Source organism: Balaenoptera acutorostrata, chromosome 14 (assembly GCF_949987535.1).
Source record: "Balaenoptera acutorostrata chromosome 14, mBalAcu1.1, whole genome shotgun sequence".
Classification (NCBI taxonomy): Eukaryota; Metazoa; Chordata; class Mammalia; order Artiodactyla; family Balaenopteridae; genus Balaenoptera; species Balaenoptera acutorostrata.
In genome coordinates this window covers 42,713,478-42,737,963 of record NC_080077.1, presented here as the reverse complement: position 1 = coordinate 42,737,963, position 24,486 = coordinate 42,713,478, and the positions used below count along the sequence as shown (strand labels likewise).

Genomic DNA, 24,486 nt, shown 5'->3' with positions numbered 1-24,486 from the left:
TGAATTTGTGCTATCGGATGTTGACTCCTGTTTTACGTCAATGGATAGATTTCTGTAACATCTTTTTTAAAACAGCTATATAGTATACCAATGTATGGATATGTCAGAACTTAGATACCAGTCCCCTATTATTTGACACTTAGGTTTCCACTGTGTTGATGTTGCAAACAGCAGTGAATAAATATCTCTGTACATACTTATCTGTATTCATGACTATTTCCTCAGGTTGAATGTTTGAAAGTGGAATTTCTGGTCAGAGGGCATTCGCTCATTCACTCACTCACTAATTATAGTTGTAGGGTCAAAGCAGCCACATACAAAATGTAAATGAATGAGCACATCTGTAGTTTGCGAACCCCTGGATTACACTAACTTGACTGAAAGCATCTTAAATATTTTTCATTTAAATGAAGAGGTTTTAAAATATATTCACATATCCTATTTCACGATAGCACTACTATGTTTTTAATAGATAAGTGTTATATTCTTACAGTACCATAAGCAATTCAATGGAACAATGCCTTTTATTAATAATGATCATCATCAGAATACAAAATGTCACATAACTCAATACTTTTCCTATTAGAAGAGTTTTGAATATATCAATTGAAATAATTTGGGAGGCAATTCCTCTTGAAAATATGAGCATAAATAATAACTAATATGAAACATAGTTTATCTTGTCAATTGTGGCCACTCTTGTACTATCTGAATGCATTTTAAAGCGATTACACACATACACACTTACACACACACACACACCTTAACATAGTTTAAACTTTCTAAATTATAAGCTTTCAAAAAGGAAACTGTTCTGTAATTTTGACCTTTTAGAGAAGTCAATTCATTTATTCAACAGATATTTATTGAGTGCCTATGAACTACATGCTAAGTTGCACAAGGCACCTGGAATACATAAGTAAACGAGAGAGTTGTGGTCAGTGATTCCTAATAACACTTATTTTTGAAGTGTGACAACAGAAAAACATTCACAGAGTAGTATTTTATGATATACAGGGAAGGCTCAGGTAATAACTTCCATTTCTTCTCCAAAAAGAAAATGAAGACAAATACAATAATGTTGTAGTACTTCACAAGGTAATCAGACAAATCCTTGCCATTAGTCTGACCATGTAAAATTGGCAAAGGTATCAGATATATGGGAAAACAATTGTACAAAACTGTAGAGAAAGTTATCATTTAGGTGTTTTTGAAGATCTCAAATTCAACTTTAGACCAAGCAGGCTTACCCTAATATGATTTATGTAAATAAAATGTACATTTGCGTGTGTATGTGTGTGTGTGTGTGTGTGTGTGTGTGACTAGTCAACATCTTGAAGGTTATCATTCAGATGGGAATCACCTACAGTAGTTAAGAACTGACCAATTAGATCTGTAAAAAGAACCAGCTCCAACAGAAAGCACTGGAATAGTCTTTTAAAAAAACTCATGGACAGAGAAAGACAAATACTGTATGATATCACTTATATGTGGAATTTTACAAAGCTGAACTCATACAAACAGAGTAGAATTATGGTTGCCAGAGGAGGGGGGCAGGTGCGAACAATGGGGAAAGTGGGAAGATGTTGATCAAAGGGTACAGAAGATGAGTAAGTTCTAGAGATCTAATGTATGGCACGGTGACTATAGTTAACAATAATATATTATATACTTAAAAGTTGCTAAGAGAGTAGATCTTAAATATTCTTACCACAAAAAAGAAATGATAATTATGTGAGGTGATGGAGGTGTTAACTAACCCTATTGTGGTAATAATTTTGCAATACATAAGTGATCAAATCAACACTTTGCACATCTTGAACTTACACAATGTTATATGTCAGTTATATCTCAAAGAAACTGGAAAACAAGTAGAAGACATGGCAATCACGGATAAAAGGGGAGTAATCAGAAGTAATGGAGGGCGCACTGCAGCCCATAATCCAGCTGAAGGGCCAGGCAGCAGACCCACAGAATCAAGATGCAAAGGAAATGGAGTCAAGTTCTTTTAACAATAAACAAACAGCAATGCACTGGATTAAAACTTGACATGAACACTGAAAATTTCATCTGTTAACAAAATAGAATAAGAGTGGGGTATTCTTACTTTGGCCCTCATTTTATCACTACAGACAGTACCGTTGAAGACAACGACTGAAGACCCTGGGAAAAAGCAACTATCTCTTTTTAAGGGTTAGAAAACAGAAACTATCTCTTTTTTTTTTAGGGATAGAAAAAGAAAAACAAAAATTCTGGTCAAGTCCAGCGTGGATCTTGGACTTTGGGAAAATAAGATTTCAAAAGGCTCTTAAAAAATCTTCATCATATATTAGAGTAATGATAGAAGTTTGTGTCACATATTCCTCAGGGATTATGACAGGACTCTTCTATTTGCAGGGCAACTCTATTTAACTGGAGTTGTCCTTCATATAAATGAAACCCCAAATAGCTTATGCTCAATTTGATACATTTGTCAGATTTTAAAGAGCTTTATTATAATTCCCAATAGAGAAAATGTTTCCCTCAATTTTTGATCTAGCAAATTATGACATGGTTTTGCAAACAATGGTGAGAGCCAAATCTGGATGTCTATTTTCTTAGTTCACTTTTTTAAAAAAAGGAATCCTGTTAATTGCAAGAGGAGGGACTCATGGTATTAGGTCAGTGGTTCTCAAACCAGCAGCATCAGATCACCTGGGAACTTGTAAGAAATAAGAAATGCAAATTATCAGGCCCCAATTGAGATCTACAGAATCAGAAACCCTGATAGTGGGGCCCATAAATCTGTGTTTTAATAAGCCTTCCCGGGAAATCCGATACACATCACAGTTTGAGAAGCACTGAACTAGGTGAACTCAGGTGATTCAATATGAATGGGAAATAAATTGATTGGAAAGAATAATAAAAATATTTATTGCCACAGGTATAATGTATACTGTTTCTGTAGTGAACTAAGCAAAAAATCTTTAATAATCTTCAAGTTTCACAAATAGCACAAGAAGTATTAAGCCACGTGATGCTGAATTTGCAGTTTAACCGCCAACTCTCTATTTGCTGCTCGCCTGATATTTAAGAGCAAGTGGGACAGCCAATTCCTAAATGAGTAGCAGTCATCACTGCATAATTTCAGTCTTACGTGCTTGCCACTGTGGCTTAGGAGCTGATTTTGCTGTTAAGTCATGTCTCTAAGTCACTTAATAGCATTAGAATGGAAAGATACAGTCAAATTTATGAGGCCAAGAACGAACCTCCTGTGAGTACTTTACACCACACTGAGAATCTAATTATTGGTGCACAACATGACATTTATTAGTTTTTTCTCTCTTCATACAGACTCTGTGGCAAATCAGCACACAATAGTATTGTTTTAAAGGGCCATTTATATGTAAAGTAGTTCTTGTATCTATTTTTGGTAGTTCACAGGTAAAATTATCCTGTTTTAGCATAAGACTGGTCATACAAGGTTAAACACATTAAAAAACAATAAAACAATTATTTTTCAACTGTGAGAGTTAGGTCAATACTGTAGATTTGAAATAATGTAATTGAGAAATATCTGTAAAATGAGGCATGGTTTGTATTAATACTGTGAAGAAGATTTATGTACAACTTTCTTAGGCTATATTTTGGGCTTTTTTTCATTAAAGTTCTTAATAAGGAAATCAACAGGAAAGAAATGGAAACTAGTGGATATATGTAAATATTTCTTGATGTCTAGATTCCTCAGAAAACTTGGAAAAATTAAATACATAAACATTTTTAAGTTTCCTAAGGCCTTTCCAAACTCCACACAGGCTAAGCTTTGTTTATCAATGATTGGTTAGAATCTAGAATTGGGGTGGAGGGGATCAACATACTGGTTTTGTGCTGGTTGAGTAACTTTTTACATTTGAAATGTCATGATAAAGATTTTTCACTAAGAAATACAAATATAGCTGAATAAAATAATCACACAGCTAATTATAATCACAGACCACACGCATCTCGTTAAACTGGATTGCAAATCAAATATTTCAAGGCCACTCCTTTTCCCCATGAGGTTTTTTCTTTCTTTCTTCCCCCCCTTCCTTCTTTCTTTTCTTTCTTGCCTCCCTTCCTCCTTTCCTAAACATCTTCCTCTTTTATAGCTCTTGCAATAATATACACTTATACCGTGAACTGATAACATTTCAAGATAAAAAGAACATAGCTAACTGTACTTGAAAGCGAATATTCAGACATAAACTATAAAATGTGAACAACGTGCTTTGTTTATACTACTGTCCCATACTAAGCTGCTTAAATAGGATGAGAACCTCTGAGAAAACACAGTCATTTAGTAAGAACGCCCAAGTTCAGGGATGCTAGGAATGAGAATGTTTAAGTAGGCTTTCAGCCATATAATTTCCCAAAGACTGAAATGCATAAATGACTTTGGCCAAGTAATAAATAGCTGATGCTTATATAGCATTCAATATATTCCAGTGACTCTTCTGTCTTCATTTACTAAGTCACTTAATCCTTCTACCAAGCTTCTGAGGTTGGAAAGGTTATCACCCCTAATTATGTTCACACAATGCCAGCCAAGAAGCAGAGCTGGGATTTGAATGCCACAGGCTGGTGCTAGAGTCCGTGGTCTTGACCACTACTCCACACTGCTGAAACCAAGTTTTGGAACAACTCTGAACAAAAGTAACATTTGTTGTAAAGTGAGAATGAATTAATGAAAAAATTGTTTAGTGTTGTCTATAAAATATATGTCATATCATAGTACATCCTATTAAGTATATAGTATGTCTATGACTTGAAAATTTACTAAAAGTGGTAAATGTGTTTCAAGTTATTTGGGTAATCTGTTTCATAAAGTAAACAGATGAATGCTGTAAGTTAAAATACCTGTTCAACCAGAACTTTAAGACATGTAGAATATTTACATGTACTTTATATTATGCTTGTTTTACATGTGAAATATGATCTCTAATTTATACACATCACGCCAATGCAAATGCATTAAATATTCTTTTAGAGAGAGAAAGAGATCCAAAATACATCCCAAGATCCAAAATTCATTTCACCAAGCTTGACTGTTGTTCTGGGTAATCACTTTTATTACTGATTTATTTAAAAACATATTTAAATTCTAAAGACACACAGAGATATAGATCCTCTCACCCACGACACACATGCTTACAGAATGCATAGCCTAGTGTAAAGACACACATCCTAGTAATTACCATCCAGGTCAAAAAACAGGACTTCATCAGCCCTGCTAGAAGCCCTCTGTGTGCCTCGTCCCAGTCGTTACTCCTTCCCTCTCTCCAAAAGTAACCATGTCCTGGCATTTATTCTCTTATATTTCTTTATCAACCAACAGCACATCCTTAGACACTACAGATAGTCTTGCCCATTTTAAAAATAACAACAACAAAAACTACTTCTAAGCCCTTTTTAAACCACAGGCTCCCCCTTTTCCCCTTTCATTTCTTTATAATCTATCTGGACAAATTTAAGTCATTTGAACTTTAGGAGCCTCATTCTGCACATGTGTAGTGCAGTTCAACACATTCTTCTCACCGTATTTTTGACAAATTGGAAGCTGGATCCAGAGACTTGATCCCTTTGACAAGACTCCGGGTGATATGTTCTTTTATCAGGAGGCACACGTGCGGTTTGCTTTCCTTTTGAGAAGTCAGCAGCTTTGATAATCATGGCCTGGATCCATTAACTCATCAGGGGTTGTAAAAATGGGTGAGCTTCTACTTTTATCATTTCACTTTCGTTTATTAACAGAAATAATTTTATTAACATATACTTGGCTTATCTATTACTTGGTTTCCAGTGATACAGTTCACATAGTCAAAGGTTTGATTCAATTTTCAAGGTAATAAATTGCTTCCCTGTCATTCTTTGAAGGTGACCAATTGTTTTTGCTTTTTAATATCATTAAGAAGTTACCAACTTAAACATACTTAATGGGTGTTAATCTGTTACATTTCTTATTTTTACTGAAACTCAAAATGCTCATCTTTTGCTGGAGGAAGGCTCTTTTAAGTTGGCCCTTGTGTCCTTTTTACATTACTCTAGTAGTCTTTGTCAGCATCTTTGTTACCTGATTTGATAAGATGTTTCTGAATAATCTTGTAAATTTTCTATTTCAGCCATTTCTCCAGGAAACCGTGGTTAGTAAGAAATAGGAATTCAAGACCCAATCTGGGTGCTAGGGATGCTTCATTGTTTCTAGTCCTTTTCAGGGGAGACACACACACACACACACACACACACACACACACACACACACACAGAGATACACATGCATATTTATATATTTTAAGATAAAATATCTCATAAGTTTTTACTAATATTTTCAATTAAAATTCAGAGCTACAATGTTTTTCTTCTTAACACTTTCATCATACAATTTACCCATAAGTATACATTTCGCTGGTTTTAGTATAGTCATACTAAATTGATTCTCACAATAAATTTTAGAACATTTTTATCATCCCACCAAAAGGAACACCATGTTCATTAGCAGTCACTCCTCATTTCCTCCAATCACTTCAGTACTAGGCAACCTCTAATCTACTTTCTGTCTCTATAGATTTGCCTATTTTGGACGTTTCATAAAAATGGACTCACACGATATGGGGTCTTCTGGTTGTCTGAAGCTTGTTGCTTGGTATATTCATCAGGAAGAGCTCTTGGAAACAATATTCTCCAAGCTCTTGCATGCAGATAATTGTCTGCCTGTGTCCTTTATACCTGAAAGCCAGCTTTGCTGTATATAAATCCTTGTTTTTCATTCTTGCTACTGCTGCCAAAATTCTTGTTGAGTTTGTCATTAAAAAATGGGAGATCTGATTATAATGGAAGCAATCTGCGTTCACATTTTGGGTAAGGAAGGAGTTAAGACTGTAGGTATTCATAAGTAAAGAATCAGTGCATGTTCCTAATTGTTTCTGTGTCTATAGCAGTTTATTGTTTTCTTTGCAGTGTTTCTCTAATTTTTAGCATCTCCCTTCCACTATCAACCATCCAATTTCTCTTCCATAGGACACAAGGTTTTTCCAGAGCATAAAGATGCCCAACTTTCTTACTACATTTTCACTCCAGGTATTTACGTATCTGGGCTACCTAAACATCATATAGCATGAAGCACCAATCTACATTTCATCAGAAGGAGTCACTGTGTTTACACCCAAAAGTAAGTTAAGAAGTTTTGAGTTATGAGGAGGAAACTTCTCCCACACACTGCTCTTCCAATTTATAACATTCTGTGAACTTGAAAATCAGTGTATCATAGCTCTAGAACACTGAATTTAGCAGATGCTTAAAAGACATTTATTTCATATTCCATTACTTTAATGAAAAAAATCTGAAAAGTGATAAAATGGCTCGCTCAAGGTAATGCAGTGAGTCAACCACTAAACAGGGTCTGAGAAGCCAGGATTCTAGATTCTAAGAGCAATGTTCCTTCTACTCCATAAGAGCTACTTAAGTTCACTAGGTAGATGTCTCCAATATGATGAATATTTCAAGTAGACATCTGTTTCAGGTGGTTTACCTATAGGTCCAAAATATGGCAACTTTCCTTAGAAATACAATTTTAAGTAGTGAGAGCCTCAGATTATTACACAGACATCTACTCCAATTACAGGATCACAGGTAAGTAGCTAATCCTCATAAATGGAAGGAGAGGCAGAGCTTTAGGGTGAGAAGAGAGTGCAGTGAAAGAAGACACTTGGCTTTTCATCACATCTATGGGTTCCCCCAGTTTTTAAAAATAAAGTATTTCAAAATATAGAAATTTCCAATGTCTATGTACCCATAAGCAAGCTCTAGCAATTCATATCATGTAGCCATATAGCCATATTTGCTTTAGATTTTAAAATATAAAGGAAAATATTACAAATTTTTAAAAATACAGTTTCTAATTACCTTGGGTTTCCATCATAAAGCGAATCTAGACTTTGAGAAGCCTCACGAGTGTCTGGTAGACTATATGTTCCCCTCTTTATAGTTACCTCCTTTATATCTCAGACAAGGTTTTCTTTTTTCCCTGGCTCATTACTGAACAGCTTTTCTCTTACTCTCTTCTTCTTCAAGCAAGCATGCATGCTTTTGAAGTTTCTTAAGGGATATTTACTGCTGTAACAACAGGAAAAAGGCTCTCTGCTATGTCTTTCCTAATACCTTCTTTCAATTAGATCCTGTAGAGAAAGACAAAGTCACAGATTGTGCCAAATGCCTCAGTACTCCCAGATTTCCTTCTATGTTAGTAATGGACATAAACTTTATTATTAAGTCTATAAAAATAATCACAAATAATTCCACTCTTTCGGCTTTTAAATGGTTGAGGATGGAAAATGCAAAGAGATTTCCAATGAACATATTTTTTTTAAGGGTATGAAATACTCTACATACTGTTTTGTATCACACTTTAGATAGGTGTGTGTGTGTAACAAAAAAATCTTGTTACTATAATTAGCTTTTGTCTTTTTAAACTGCTCTTGAAAATACAAAGACTAAGTAGTTAGATCTGAGACTGCAAGGATTTATGACCAATCTGTTTACTTAAGCTTTGTGTCACCTCCATTTCCATGTGAACTGAGGATGATATTAACATCTAATAGATGTTGTTGTAAACAAACCCACCATCTGAAATGGAAATCTATAAATTGACTATAAAGAAGGAAATTCAATTATCACTGAGTAAAGCCATTTTCTTTATGAAACAGATAAAGTAGAGAAAGGGAGAAAGTTGACTTTCAAGACTTCACAAGCTGGATTCTTGTAAGAAAAGTTAAAAAAATTCAAACCTTAAAAAAGGCTAGAACAACTAAATCCTCAGGAAGCCTAGGGGCAAAAGTTTGGTAAGGATTATTTTCAAGTTTTTTGCAATTTTTCCTTTAATATTTTTCTGATCATAAGATTAGCACTAGTTCACTGTGAAAAACCTAAGTATAGAGAAATAAAAAGACAGGGGAAAGATCATATACCAATTATAAGCAAATATTGCTTACATTTAAGAATAATTTCCTATGTAGTTATTCTGTTTTCTGTAGCTGAAAACAAAGAAACAAACAAAAATACTAAGTTCGTAGATACAGAGAACAGAATGGTAGTTGCCAGAAATGGGGGGGGGGTCAAGGGTGGGAGAAATGGGTGAAGGAGGTCAAAAATAATCATATACATATTAAATTTTATATCTTGCTTTACTTATCAATATTTGCCCATGTCAGTAAATAAACAAGCATAAATTTTAATGGTTGTACAACATGCCATTATGTGGGCATTCCATGATCTGCTCCACTATTCTTTTACTGTTGGATATTTGAGATGTCTCTTCCTATTTGCTGAGTATATAAAATATATTCATTAATTGCTTTAGGCATAATATGATTACATTTTGGATTATTTCCTTTGGCTAGATTCCCCAGTGTTGAATAACTGGAACTAAATGAATACCTTTATTAAGGATCTTCTTTTATATATATAGTACTTAATAGCTTTTCGAAGCAACTGTATCGAATTACATTCCCTTCAGCAATGTCTGCGCAAATTTTTGCCCTACTCTCACCAAACTGGGTATTAACATGGTTTTTAGTCTTTGCTAATTTGACAGGGAAGAGGGAGAGAAAGAAGTCAAAGTGTTGGTATTTAACTTTGAGTATTTATAAGGAGAGTCAGTGATTATTCTGCATCTGTCTGGACACGGGGATGAGGCGAATACATTGAATGGATAAGTAAAACTAGTGGGAAGTGCACTCCAGGCAGTGGTGACATGAGACTGGTAATCCTTGAAAGTGTGGCAACTACCCATTTATCTGAGTACTAACTAAACCCCATTATTTAGGTAGCATCTTGAAATTCCACAATGGAAAAACTTCTGGAGGAATGCCAGGTCACTGGATCTAATCTTAGTTTAACCCAAGGCCCTGGTTTTGAGTCTTGTCTTTTGACAACAGTTAACATAATGGAAGGAAAACATACTAGAAAATGGTTGACTGCAAATTTTTAATGACTATGAGAAGTAGATATTTTAATCATTTTTTTGCAGTTACTACTATGATACGTGACAATAAATATGAGCTTTCCTTCTCTTTGTCTAAGTGAATAAAATATAAAAAGCAAGTAGGCAACTGGATTCCAAATTTTTATTCATAGTCAGAGAAATTTATTAAAGTGCTGTCAACATATGGTAGATTTATGAGCTTTTCTAAGTTCTTTTTGGAATTCTCTAATTACATAAAAGCATTCCAATTGTATTGGTAAACCTTCACAATTTATGTCTATTAATAAAACCAAACTATTTTAATTTCATTTGAAATGACAATGTATTACCTTTTTCCTTCATATTTCTTTATCAGAAAATATGATTCAAAACTTGAAAATACTATTCTTTTTTCTAAATTGCATACATCTACATCATTCAGTGCTATCAATTACTACTGTCCTCAATATGCATTTTATTCTGATGAAGAGGGTGAGGGAATGAAGAATAAAAACACAGAGAAGGAAAATGAGAATGCTTGCAACTCAAAGAACAATTTGGAAAAATTCAAGGAAAACTTTGTTTTGGAAAAAGACATGAATGTGATGAATAAATAATTTCAAATACAACTGGAATAAAAATCTGTTATAAACTCATAAGTGTTAACATATCATAGTTTAGTTTTCAAATATCAGTTATTCTTTGTTGCTTAGGAAGTGGAAGATTTCATGGGTTATAGAAGATTGCAGCTAGCTCATTACATGAGGGTTAGATATTGAACTGATGAGCAAGTAAATAAGAAAGATTGTGGTACTAACCCTGTTGGCTTTGGGAATAATATGTGGACAGGGTTATGGCGCAGACAGAGCAGGGTCTAATTCCAGTTCTACCAATTCCTACATGACTCAGGAATCAGCCAGTCCGAGCTTCAGTGTAACTACAACATGGAAATTATGAAATCTCTCCAGTATTAATACTGTACACCTGGCACACAATAAACCCTCAAAAAATGGTCTTACTATCACCATTATCATCACCATCACATTCCTCCTCCTCTTCTTTGTCCCAAAGAAAAGAAAGAAATCTACCATAAACTCAGAACTCTTGGGTTCCTCTGTTTAGAATGTTATTTTCTCCAAATCTTCAATGGTGTCATTCCAATCTGAGCTCCCTAAATTCACCCTAAAGTAGTGAATTCCTACCCCTCTTCCTACCCCTCTCTCTGTCACTCTTTATCACATGATTGCATTGTATTTTCTTCACAGCACTTACTGCTATCTGAAATTATACTGTGAACTTCTTTAATATTTTATCTCACTAGCATGTACATTTCATGAGAACAGAGACTTCGTATAGTTTTTTCATCACTGAATCCTCCAGAGACAAGAACACAGCCTGGCACATAATAGATGCTCAAAATTATCATAGCTGGCACATAATATTTGCTGAATAAAGGTGTGAATCATAAGCAATTAAACAGGTTAACAACTGCAAGCCTGACAAAATGATAGAGCTTTAAGGTCCACTATACCTAATTCGTCAGAGTTAAACTCCTGGTTAATATTATTCTAAGTCTAGTCATAAAGCATTATATAGTCATAAAGATTAGACAGCAGAAACTCAACACACTGTCATACAGAGTGAAGTCAGAAAGAGGAAAACAAATACCGTATGCTAACGCACATATATGGAATCTAAAAGAATGGTACTGATGAACCTAGTGGCAGGGCAGGAATAAAGACACAGACGTAGAGAACAGACTTGAGGACACAGTGGGGGAAGGGGAAGCTGGGATGAAATGAAAGAGTAGCATTGACATATATACACTACGAAATGTAAAATGGATGGCTAGTGGGAAGCTGCTGCATAGCACAGGGAGATCAGCTCGATGCTTTGTGATGACCTAGAGGGGTGGGATAGGGAGGGTGGGAGGGAGGCTTAAGAGGGAGGGGATATGGGGATATATGTATACATATAGCTGATTTACTTTGTTTGTTGTACAGCAGAAACTAACACAACATTGTAAAGCAATTATACTCCAATAAAGATATTAAAAAAAAACAAAACTCAACACACATGCTACGGTTGTTATTTGAATTAATAGTTAAATCTAAATTGAATAATAAGTCTACTTTCTACCTGACTAGAGGAAGTGCATGACAGAAGACTAAAGTAAGAAGCCACTATTTAATAATTTTAATACCAAGTTAGCTATAAGAATTGAAACACAGAAGTTAGCAGCAATTTATAAATTAGAGCAATTGTGGCGATTATTATATGAAGAACTTAAAAATATCTGTTAAAATAAGATTAAACAAATAAATGCATCAACCAAATGGGACTTATAAGACAAACGTGACAATCTCTTTTGCTTATCTGGTCTAACCCTAACCTTCTATCTAATGGCATGAATGAAAAACAAAAGTGTTTATAATAAAGAGCTGTGAAAAAATTCTTGTGTTCTATGCCCATATCATTAAACCTCTTGGATTTCCTCATTTTGCAGGACCCTGGAATTACTCAGTATTTGTACTGCTTCAGAGGAATGGGATACGTCAAATTAAAATAAAGATCAATTATTAAGTTAAAAACAAACATTACCCTCAAGGCTTAGGTCCACTTTATTATCAATGTAAAAGAATTTCCAGCTAAATTATAAGATGAACTTCCAAATGCAAAACTAATGGTTGTATATCCAGATATATCAGCAGATCTCTCTTGGAGAAACACTTCATAATGTATCAGAAATGGCTTAAGTTACTAGAATAGTTAACCCTAAGATTTGTCAATGAATTATCTTCTAAAACATTTTAAAGAAAAAAACTTTAAAGAAATACATAAACTATAAATCTACATCATAAAATGGTAACACAAGAAAGCTTTGTAAATGAAATCTTTAGAAGACATACTTTAGAAGGCACCTACTATAGACTGAATGTTTCTGTCCTCCCAAAATTCATATGTGAAATGCTAATCCCCAATGTGATGATAATTTGGAGGTGGAGGCTTTCTGAGGTGTTTAGGTCATGAGGGTGGAGCTCCCATGAATGAAATTAGTGCCTTTATAAAAGATACCCTAGAGAGCTCTCTCACCCCTTCTGCCATGTGAGGACATATAGAAAAGATGGACATCTATGAAACAAGAAATTGGCCTTCATGAGACACCAAATCTTCTGGCACCTTAATCTTGGATTTCCCAGCCTCCATAACTATGAGAAATAAATGTTCATTGTTTATAAACCACCCAGTCTATGGTATTCTACTATAGCATACAGCAGCTTGAACGGACTAAAGGGAATTCAAAACAAATTCACATTACTACCATCAAATTTACTAAATTTATTGTAGATACAATTTCATCTAGTTATAGCTTAAAAGAAACAGCTCTGCATAGGTACATAGTTGCATTTAATCTAATTAGTTAATATGCATTTTGTTTACATTTCTACTGCCAACTCTAATCATCCGTACTGACTTCTTAAGGCTCTAGAGTCATGAATGTTTGTCCAACAATCATATATTTAAATTTCATACTGCATGAATATTTTTCTCTTTTTTAAGCAGCAACCTTTGTTCCGTACATATTTTCATATGGATTTATGAATATTATGTAAAGTGTTTATATCTTAGCAAATTTAAAAATAAGTTCACTGATGCTTGAAAGTTTTTTTTTTTAAGACAAATTTTTTTTTTTTCAATTAAAATATATTGCACAGTAAGCTATGCAGATAGCTTCTGGCAAAATCCCTCCTTAATCACTCAGTCTTGTGATGTTATCCTGGATTATGACATCATTCAAGACTTCCCTATTTTTTAAATCTCTTATTCATACATTCCACTATATAGCCTTAACTTCCACAGCTTCTAGTCATCTGCTAAATTACTGCTATTTCTACTATCCTACTTCAACTAAACATCAGGCAATTTAACCAGTCCATTTTCTCTCTAACCATTGCTCACCTGTTTTTTTTCATACTGTCTTATACTCATTCTTGGACTTTATGGTCTATAATTTTAATGAAATTTTTTGCCAATACCATAAAATCCATGCTTTTGGTGTCTCTGTCTCATCTGTCTAGCAAAACTCAAGGAAAACAAACCAACTACCTTCTCCATGCTTGTATCTGAACTGCTGAGCACTACTGGATAAAGAAATATCATACACCTGAGGATTGATGCCACCATGAATTCATGGTCACCCATGTAGATACTGTCCAGAAATTCTACCATGTATCTCTAGTCACAACCCTCTCTAGAATGACAATTTCAAATTATACACACTCATCTGAAATGTCTATTCTCTCCCCGTGAACCTCAGCAGATGTCCTTGTCTGATGTTTCTTCATACAGTTAACAGGGGCCATCGCATAGCAAACATCTCATATCTTTGCCACTAAATCTACCAAGTCACTGACATGTGTGCCCATTTTCTCCTCTACTCTCTCATACTGCAGTGGAGGAGGGACCACTTCCTAAGGCTATCTGTCCTCTGAATCCTACCCTCCCCTACCTTCTAAAAGACCTTCTCCTCTTCAATCAAAAACAATTTGGATTATATGCTATTATTCTATTAAAAGTACTTTCAGTAAAGTCATCTGTGACCTCCATATTGCTACGTCCAAAGATATTTTCAGTCCTTAAACATCTTGCCCTAGCAGCAACCTTTGACACAACTGAATACTTCCTCATTTTTCAAAATACTATTTTCCCTTTGCTTCTGTGATAATCACATTTATTGGTTTTCCTCTTACTTCTGGGATTACCACTTCTTAGTCTCCTTTTCTAGCTCCTTCCTCTCACCAAAGCCTAAATGTTAAGCCTCCCTTTTTTCAATCTATATGCATTCTCAGCAGCCCCATTCTCTTCTATCCCTTCTATTATCATTTAGCTGTTGATGACTCACAAGTTCAAGCCTATAGCCTACTTCTATCCTCTATGTTTGAGATCCCTAATGTCTGGTTGCTACTTGCTGTCTTGTAGCTAGACTGTCCAACTTTGAAGGCCAGCTCTGCTGCTTTGTATGCCCTTGGGTAAGTTACTTAACACTCAGTGCTCTGTTTTTCCCTATGTAAAATGAGGATAAAAACAATATCTACTCCTACTTTACAGGGTTGTTATAACATCTAAATGAATCAATATTTGTCAGTGGAGACTGTTTCTCTTGTTCATTGTTTCTGCAGCACCAAGTGCAGTCAGTGCTTCAGTGCAGGTATTCAATAAGCATATGCTGATCCACTAAATAAATGAACTTACCAGATGGTAAATTATCACAATTCTCAGGAATTTTCTACTAGTCCCATTAAATTTTAAATTCCTTGCTATAGGTACCTCATGATACCTTCCTAAAGGACACTGCAATAATTTCAAAGAAAAAAAATATACAGAAATATTACTAGAAAAGTACAGCTTTTGTTTAAATCACACACATACATACGCACACAAATTTAGTATTAGAAATCTATGCCAATATGATTCAGACAATAAAAATGACTTAAATATTGGTTTTAACAGACATTGTAAATTATGAAATGATTCACCATAAATCTAAATGTAAACATATTACCTCATCTTTTACATTAGGTTTTGCAAAACAACAAGTTCCTGGCCTGAGCAAACACTTAAATCAAAGAGAAAGTGGTTGGAGGAAAGGCACCAGGTCCACAAGGTCTGCTCAACACAGTACGGTGCTGCCAAAGAGCAATGATTAGCTCCCCCACTAGACAACTGCAGTACTGATGACAGGCATTCCTTTTTTATAGCATAGTTTACCTGGGTTTCTCAACTTTACTGTTTGAAATTTGGAAGGTTAGAGGAGAAGTCTAAAATAGGAGATGTTTCTTGCAGAAACAGAATTTTGTAGACAAGTGCTAGAAGAGTAGCCTTTTACTTGACAAGTCAGTGAATATGTTTTCCTATCCCAAGGCATGACTCTCTACTTACTAACCTAGGGCCACAGGATGGAAGTCTTTTCCTTGTGGTGCAGACTAATTCCAGTTTGGGGACCCTTGAAAAAATTCCCCTCTTTTCACAAATTCCTATCTTCTGCTTCTCCTGGCAGCTGGGAAGGCTATACAGTTTAACCCATATCAGTGGCTACTGTGGCAGTCAGTAACACTATTTACTCCCAGCCATGTGGTGGTAACATTGCATCCTGTCCCACAACCCTTTAAGTTACAGTGACCATGTGACTTGCTTTCGCCAATAAGATGAGAGCTCAAGTTAACAGGTGTCTTTTTGATAGACATTTTTAAAAGCCAGTGTGTGATTTTCCAGGTTTTCTTTTGCCACCTCAACACCCTGCCTCCTGCCTTGGCAAATGGAAATGACTCCGATGGCAGCTGCTGCACCGGTCTGGGCTCTGGAGGGAGGATGATGAGAAGCAGAGTTGTGGGCAGAGCACGCAGCATGGGCAAAACACAAAGAGTGTGTAGAGCGTATTGTCTTAAACCATTGAGAGTTTGAAGTTGTTACTTCATCATAATAGGTCTATTCTCACTGATATGAATTTGTAGTCCACTTACTATATGCAAAGTACTGTGCTAAACTAAAAGGGATACACATATTTCATTAAGAAACAAGTTAATTTTCTGAGTTTCCCTCTCCTTTAGGTGCCAAGCCCTCTCATTTGGTCTACCACATTTATCAATCAGATGCAAATCTATACCAGCTTCTGCCATTTACACCTTAGCCATGAATAGGTTTTGGAGCTGAAATTCTTGGCAAACTGTAGAACTGCTTTCATGAATTACTGAGATAAAGTTCTTATGGCTAATAAAACTTCTGTGCTTCTAAAAACAATTATAAATACAAGATAGAGCTTTGTACAGAGTGAGACACATAGAAAACCTAAATTAAGGAGTAGGTATGACTTCTGTAATTCAATGCAGGCCAAAAAAAGGTAGCACTTTCATTTGACGAAAGTGTACATTATTTCAGAATCGATTCCATGTACTCCTAAATCCCTTTTAAAGTACAAAATAAACTTCCAATCTTAATAAAATATTCAACATGAGACAATTTAACTCATTAACCATGGAAACAATTACAAATTTAAGCAAAATTACTGTAATCTAATATCATTTTGCTAAGTTAAACCTTTTAAAATGAAAATATTACCTATTCAGTTTACCATATTCCTTTATTTTATAAAAGTTTCAATAATGAATGCTAAACAGTAAATTAGTATCTAAAGTATATATAAGGATCATCACTAAACTCTACAAGATTGATGTCTGGCACCCCAAATGCCTGAATCCTATTATGAGAGAAAAACAGATCTTTCTACCACTACACTCACATTCTCAATCTTATTTCTCTCCTCCCCACTCCACAATCCTACCCCCTTCCGTTATGTTTTCCCCCTTGATATTTTTAAAATTAGAGGTATTAGCTACTTCTCTTTTTCAGTAAGTCCTTCGGCAATCTTTTGTACTGGTGTGTCTGGAGCAGTGGATTTTTTTGGTTAATTTGGGAAAACGTTCTTTTGCTGCCTTCAGAATGAAGGCTACCTTGGCAGAGTAAACTGATCTAATGTAAAAATCTATTATATGTGTTTCCCCAGTCTTGGATCAGATGCCCTTGTTGCCTTTATTCACTGAAAGCTCATTCTTCAATCTTTTTAGCTTTGATGAGTTGACTTTTTCTAGTTCACATACTTAAAACATATTACTTGAATGTTTCCTTCGAGGATTAAATACCTTGTCAGTTCTAAATGTTCTCTCTCAATTTACAGAATAAAGTAGTTTTTCAAATCAGGAAAAGCTTTCCTAAGTAGTATTTTATTAAATTATCAGTTTCCATACAGCTTGTCTATTTCCTCTGACACCCGTATTCATCATAGTGGAATTATGTCTTTTTTTTGACTCCCAAACATCTTTTCTTCCTACCCTTCCAATAGGGCCTTCAATTTCCTATTCAGGAATTATCTATACTTGGTCCTCATGGGATACTGAATTCAAACCCTGTGGAAGACTTTTTATCATATCCTCTCTTTCATTTCCTAAGATCCTTAAGGGACCACATTAAATAAAACTGCCAATTGACCTCTTTCTTCTGGAACTTTGTGTCTTGACAAGGGTAGGAAAAAATTAGTGCATGTTTATTAATTCTAGGGTGACCCAGAGAGATTGTTGAGCCATAGAGAGCCTCTGTGGCAACTTGAGAGTGCTAGTTCCAATTTCTTCAGCCTTCTCTATGAGTCTGTGGCATCACTATATCCCACTAAGTTTACTTTCTGCTCAATACAGCCACTGATTTCTGTTGTAAAACAAATAATAATATGTGGTATAGTCATACATGCTATTTTCTACGTGTACCATCTTCTCTTGAAGTGTCTTGTTTTGCATTTGCCGATTTTCAATATCACTTTTGCTTTGGTTACTCTTACTCTACAGTAATATTTCCCAAAATTTGTTCTGGGAAACAATGTTTGTAACTCAGTGTTAGCAGATGTTACATTAAAAAAAAAAAAAAAAAAAAAAAGAGGGGGGTTATAGTTAAGTAAGTATGGAAATACAGGGATAAATAAAATTAGTTTCTTTTTCTGTGAATTGTGAATTTCTAAGAAAGAATATAGGATGTAACTTTTTCCAAATTTATTTTTAGTATGTATACAGATACAGATTTATCCTGCCATATCTAAAGAAACTAGTGGTCTGCAGAACATAATTTGGGTAATGATATTCTAGATGCTGCTATTTACTGTCTCCAATGAGGACTTTAGTTTCCGTTGAGCTTATAATAGAGCAATGCTATCTCTTTTATTTATTTTTATTACTGATCATTTAGTATTTGGTATTCATCTTATTTTTATCCCATCCGTTTGTAATTCTTGTGGTTATCTGCATTTCTTATATAGACTCTGGAAATCTTGTGGCTCGGCTTTTTAAAAAAAAATAATACTACAAAATAGTTTAACTGAGCTAGGGCATTTCAAGTTTTTGAATATGTCCCTGTAATCAAAGTATATGTCAACAGGTATTTCATGTTCCTATTGTTCTTTTCGTAGGTTTAGAGGTCCATTGACATTCTCAATTATTGTTCAGTGTTTCTAATTGTAATTTTCCTGAAGCAGGTAACACAAGTCAGTGGTATTTCCTCTTCTGTTTTTGTAACATAAATTTAAGAATCTTGAACTTACATCAATGTGGGCCTATATACTTCTGATGGTGATTTATAAGATGTTCTCAGAATACTCCTGAGCCTCAGCGATGAAATGAGAATGTTAAATTATGGTGATTTAGTAGTCCCTCTACGAGATAATTTAAGAAGATGAATTTTCCTATACTATCTTAGTAATACCTTGATCTATAAAAGACTGTGTAGCATAGAACTTTATCAACAATCTAAAACCAACTAATCCATAATGTGGCCATGTTGATGTTCTTTCTATTAAATGAATGCCCAATTTTTCATTTTGATATGGAGACAAATAGATCAAGCTCAGACTTAGGGTAAAATAATTTTCCTTGATCACATTCCTGACAGCTAATTCTCCTGAGTGCATTGGTCAAATGAAAGGCAACCGTCAGTGATGAGGTAATAATTGGGAGGAAGAAACAGGAGATGATGGTAAAACAGTCTTATACTAATCGCTTCTCACTTGGCAATCCCACTTTAGAGGATAAATATATTTATTGGTTGATTATAGCTACGTTATTCAAATTATAGGAATATTGGAAACAACCCAACTGTCTAATGTTTAGGGAATAGTTAGCAAAAACTATGCTGAGAAGATGAATCTTTAAGAACTAAAATTAAAATGGATTCTATAGAAACAAAGAAAAGTATTGATATACAAGAAAGGAAATACCTACGGTAACTTTTATCATAAAATTAAAATACAGAAAATATAGATATAATTAACACAATGAATGTTTTGCACAGGGATAAGGACAAAGCATATATACTAAAAGAATAATTATTTTCAATGGAGGTGTTCTTTGTAGTCCTTTGCTGACTAAAGTTAGCTAAGTATAGAATTTAAAAATATCCTTACAATGTCTTAGGCAGATGATTTTATCTGTAGGCAAGCTATATCTGTATTATATTTATATCAGTATATAAACATATATGTCTCTAGTAAGCATACACACATATAGAAACAAACACAGCCATATAAACTTAAGACACTGTTATGAGTAAAAAAGTATCCTAATCTACATGATGCATATTTAGAAGAAATACATAATTGTTTCTCTTTGCATGCTCCATTACCCCATCTGAGCCCAGATACAATGAAGAAGTCCTTATTTCCTCCAAATTGTCTCAAGCCACAGAAATGATGAAGGAAGTTAAAACCAAGGTCATCCTAAGTATGTCACGTCAAAAACAATGAGAATACACAGGCACTGGATACACAAAGACAAATATTCTAAAAGCAGAAACTTCTTTAGTAAAAAAACAGTAATTAATTTTAGCTATGAGTTTTTAAAAATATGGATTCCCAGGCTTAGCGTTTAGAACATCCTACCCCAAAATGAACAAATGAAGTTATTTGCGACTGGAAAAAGGGAAGACGAGGGATAATGAAGAACAGGGTTTATCACAAACAGGACAGATACAGGGGAATATAGAAGCCATCTATATACTTTGAAAATCTCTATGGTAGAATAAAACCTAAAAAGAAGGAGAATGTTAAGATTGTACAGGGTGTTTTGTTATGACTAGGAAAGCATCTGAGAGACAGAAACAAAGTAAAGCAGTCTTTCTCATTAAGCATATATTGCTCTGCTTAAATTTGTTTGAAGGAGCATAGAAATACATGAACTAGTACACTAGGTAAGATCCACTCTTCCCCCCAGCCAGATTGCTGAGGCTAACACAAATCTGATTGATATGCAATTAAAATACGTGACTGTTTTTCCTGATGTCAGGTTTTAACACTGTTGAAATTAAAGGTGAGGTCCATTCTAATGACTCTTAGTGGACTCTTACGTTGTTATTCATAAAGCTGTCCAAAACCTTTCAGGAAAATAGCATCTGCTCTTCATGAGCATGATACAAAAATCCTTTCTTAATCTATCAATAAAAGGCAGCTAAATTAAAAATGCCTTCTTTGTTCTGAGCAGCAATAATTAATTAAGCCCCAACCTAGGAGGAGCTGCAAAGCACTTTATGTAGGGTTACTGGCCTACAGGACTTCTAACTGGGAAGCTGAGTATCTCACTCACCCCCTCAATTTCTTAAATACTCTAATTTTTATATCTATTTGCCAAGCTTTATTTCAAAAAAGTTTTTATTAAGCTAATATTATACTAACATTAAAATAATTTTTAAAGAAAGAAATCCACAAACCTGCCACGATACTAAACCTCTTTCCTTTGTCCACAGGCACACATAATTTGTAGTTTTAATCACACCATACATAACATAATGGAGCCAGGCTTCTTTAAAGGCATTGCCTAACATTTCCTGACAACATGCTCTGTCAGACTTTCCCAGTGTGCTCATTTAATTAGTACATATTATAAGAAATTCGGTATATGCTAGAGGCCCGTCAAAACGTGAAAATTTAATGGATACCACAAAAAGCATACTTTACTTGCAGAATATCATTTTAAGACACTTCATAATTCCCATTTATATGTCACTTTTCATCTTACCTCTTCTCCAGACAGGTAGTAAGCTGAGATTAGTCCGCCGACAAAGCGTATATTTACTTCAAAAACAGAAACTTCAGCATTCTGTGGAAACAAAATAAAGGAGGTTCATATATAAATGGTAGTACACAATTGAGAAAAATATCACCATGATAAAGTGCATGAAATATTTAAATTTTGTTCAATCCTATATGCTTGCCCAGAGAAATTTATACACAAGAGGGAATAGCCCTGTCTTCTAAGTGTCAAAACACATGTAAATAGATAAATAATTTTGACTCTTAAAATAACAATTATAAAAATATTTATAGGGCTTCCCTGGTGGTGCAGTGGTTGAGAATCTGCCTGCCAATGCAGGGGACACGGGTTCGAGCCCTGGTCTGGGAAGATCCCACATGCCGCGAGCGACTGGGCCCGTGAGCCACAATTACTGAGCCTGCGCGTCTGGAGCCTGTGCTCCGCAACAAGAGAGGCCGCGGTAGTGAGAGGCCCGCGCACCGTGATGAAGAGTGGCCCCCACTTGCCGCAACTGGAGAAAGCCCTCGCACAGAAACGAAGACCCAACACAGCCATAAATAAATAAATAAATAAATAAATAAATATTAAAAAAAAAATTATAAAATGAAGTTATTTCCTCCCTCTATTCAACACTAGATACAATACTCAGTATTCTTTGTGCAGATGCGACAGGCCCAGGACATTCTACTTTTCTATTCTGTGTTCTTTTATTTTATTCATTTGTCTGTTTTTCTTCCCGAAAGACCATTCAGACTCTTTATACTTTTGCTGGTAGTTTATACTTTTGCTGGTAGTTCAACATTATTCTAGAATTCTTCCCACATCATTTTAAAGTAGCACAGCTAGAATGCAAATAGGATTTGAAGTTGGAGTGACTTGGGTTCTAGTGCTGGTTCCCAAATTTTCTGTCTGTGGTCTGGGATGATCACATTTCTCTGAGAAGAAATTTCATCTTTGCATAAAGGAGATTATAATAATATATGTTGTACCTTGTTAAAACAGCTCTTATATATATCAATAATAGCTTGCTTTTATTATTATTTACAAAGCTCTATATCCTGTGCTAATCTCTACATGGAATATGTCATTTAGTCCTATATCAACCGTGTGAAATAATTGCTATTCTTACATCCATTTTACAAATGGAGAAACTGAGATTTACAGCAGTTACTATGACTTTTTTAAGGTCAGACAACTAGTAAGTGGTTGAATCAGGATTTAAACTTGACTACTCCGATTCCTGGTCTAGGGCTCTGTTATCCTGACTCCTATATCACCTCACATGATAATGCATCAAGTATCTTTATTAATGGTCATATAATTGTGGCATGTAATTAGTAATTATTGCCAATACTTCTATTATTTTACAATATTTGACTACTACATGGATCTGTCCTACATTCTATTACTAGATAATTTAGCACAGCTAACCTACAATAGATGGTAGGTACACTTTGTTTCCGAACCAAACTTGGGTCCGCTTGCCCACACACACTAAAGCCAATCTACTGACACCATGTTGTGTGTGGTAAAGGAGAGTACAACGTTTACTGCAGGGCACTAAGCAACAAGAATGAGCAGCGCGTGCTCAAAAGACCGGAATTCTCGATGGCTTTCAGGGGAGGGGTTTTAAAGGCAGTGTGAGGGAGGGGCTGCAGGGTGTGTGATCAGCTCGTGCACCATTCTCGGATTGGTTGGCATCAAGGTGAAATTTCAAGCGTCATCAACCTTCTGGTTTCAAATGGTCTAGGGTCTATGTGCTTGTGGTCAGCAGTTCTCATCTGGTGTGGGCTTGCTTCCTGTAAAAACAACATAGGAATGTGTGCCAGGCCTTTATGTATATCTTTCAGGGGACTGGGAGCTCGGTGATTCTGCGATGTGGCAGATTTATAGTCTAAATTGTTACCAGTTTCCTGGCCCAACAGCTATTCTTTGTTTCTACATCTTCATATTTCCTGATCATTAACTCTTCAGCCAACCTTTTGAGGCTCAGGGGACGCCTAGAAGACTAAAGAAAAAGCCTTTTGCTTCAGAGGATAGGGACACAGGGGCTTGTGTATGGTTTCAGCTTCAAGCGTTTGTTAGCTTCTTTTCATGTTCATTAGGCCTACCCAGTAACTGTTCGCTTTGGCCTGGTATCAAACAATTCGCTGAAATCACAGGGGCTAACAGCAAACTAATACATGGAGTCACATATCCAGCAGATGAGCTTAGTCACAATCATCTGAGACATTATTTCCTTTAACAAACATTTATTAAGCAACTACTATGTGTCAGGCACTGTCCTAGGTTCTAGGGACAGGGCAATGAAGACTCATAAGGTCCTCAAACTCATGGAGTCTACATTTTAGTGGGCGAAAACAATTCCAGAAGGAAAAAAAAGAGGTATATTTTCTTTAATTTCCACATGCTCTCTCTAAAAAGGTATAAGGATCTAACAAATTAAAGCTAAATAATTGTTTAAGTTAAAAAAAATTTTCAAAAAATTTCTTGCAAAAGGAAGGTCATGAATATTACTTGGGAGAGACACATACTAGGCCAGAGTTAGGCAAAAGCATCATAATATAAGACTCTGGTGAGTTCGTTCAATTGTATTTCATAATTTGTAGTATGCACCTAATACAATTTGATTAAAGTACTTTACATGGGAACAATTTATCTGTGATGTGTATTACTCTGAATGAGTATTACATAAATATTGGTAAAAGCTTTAATATTCCACAAAATTACTGAAAAGGAAAGAGGAAGCAAATCGTTAATTTGTTTTGGCTCACACAGCTATACTTCTTATGTCTAAAGGTAACAATGTCTAATAATAAAATCTAATAAATAAAACCCTCAAATCCTATCACTCTCAATTTGTACTTGTGTTTTTCAGTTTTTAAACCTAAGAAT

The 24,486-nt window shown here is 35.0% G+C and overlaps 1 protein-coding gene across 2 annotated transcripts in view; it reads right to left on the bottom strand.

Annotated features, from left to right (window-relative positions):
- The window catches only part of MAN1A1 (mannosidase alpha class 1A member 1), a 168,344-nt gene that overhangs the window by 85,996 nt on the left and 57,862 nt on the right, over positions 1–24,486 (bottom strand). For both annotated transcript variants that reach the window (XM_007190772.3, XM_057528107.1), the window contains exon 5: positions 21,577–21,657. In XM_007190772.3, coding sequence (XP_007190834.2) covers positions 21,577–21,657 — 81 coding nt within the window. The remainder of the gene's footprint in view (positions 1–21,576; positions 21,658–24,486) is intronic.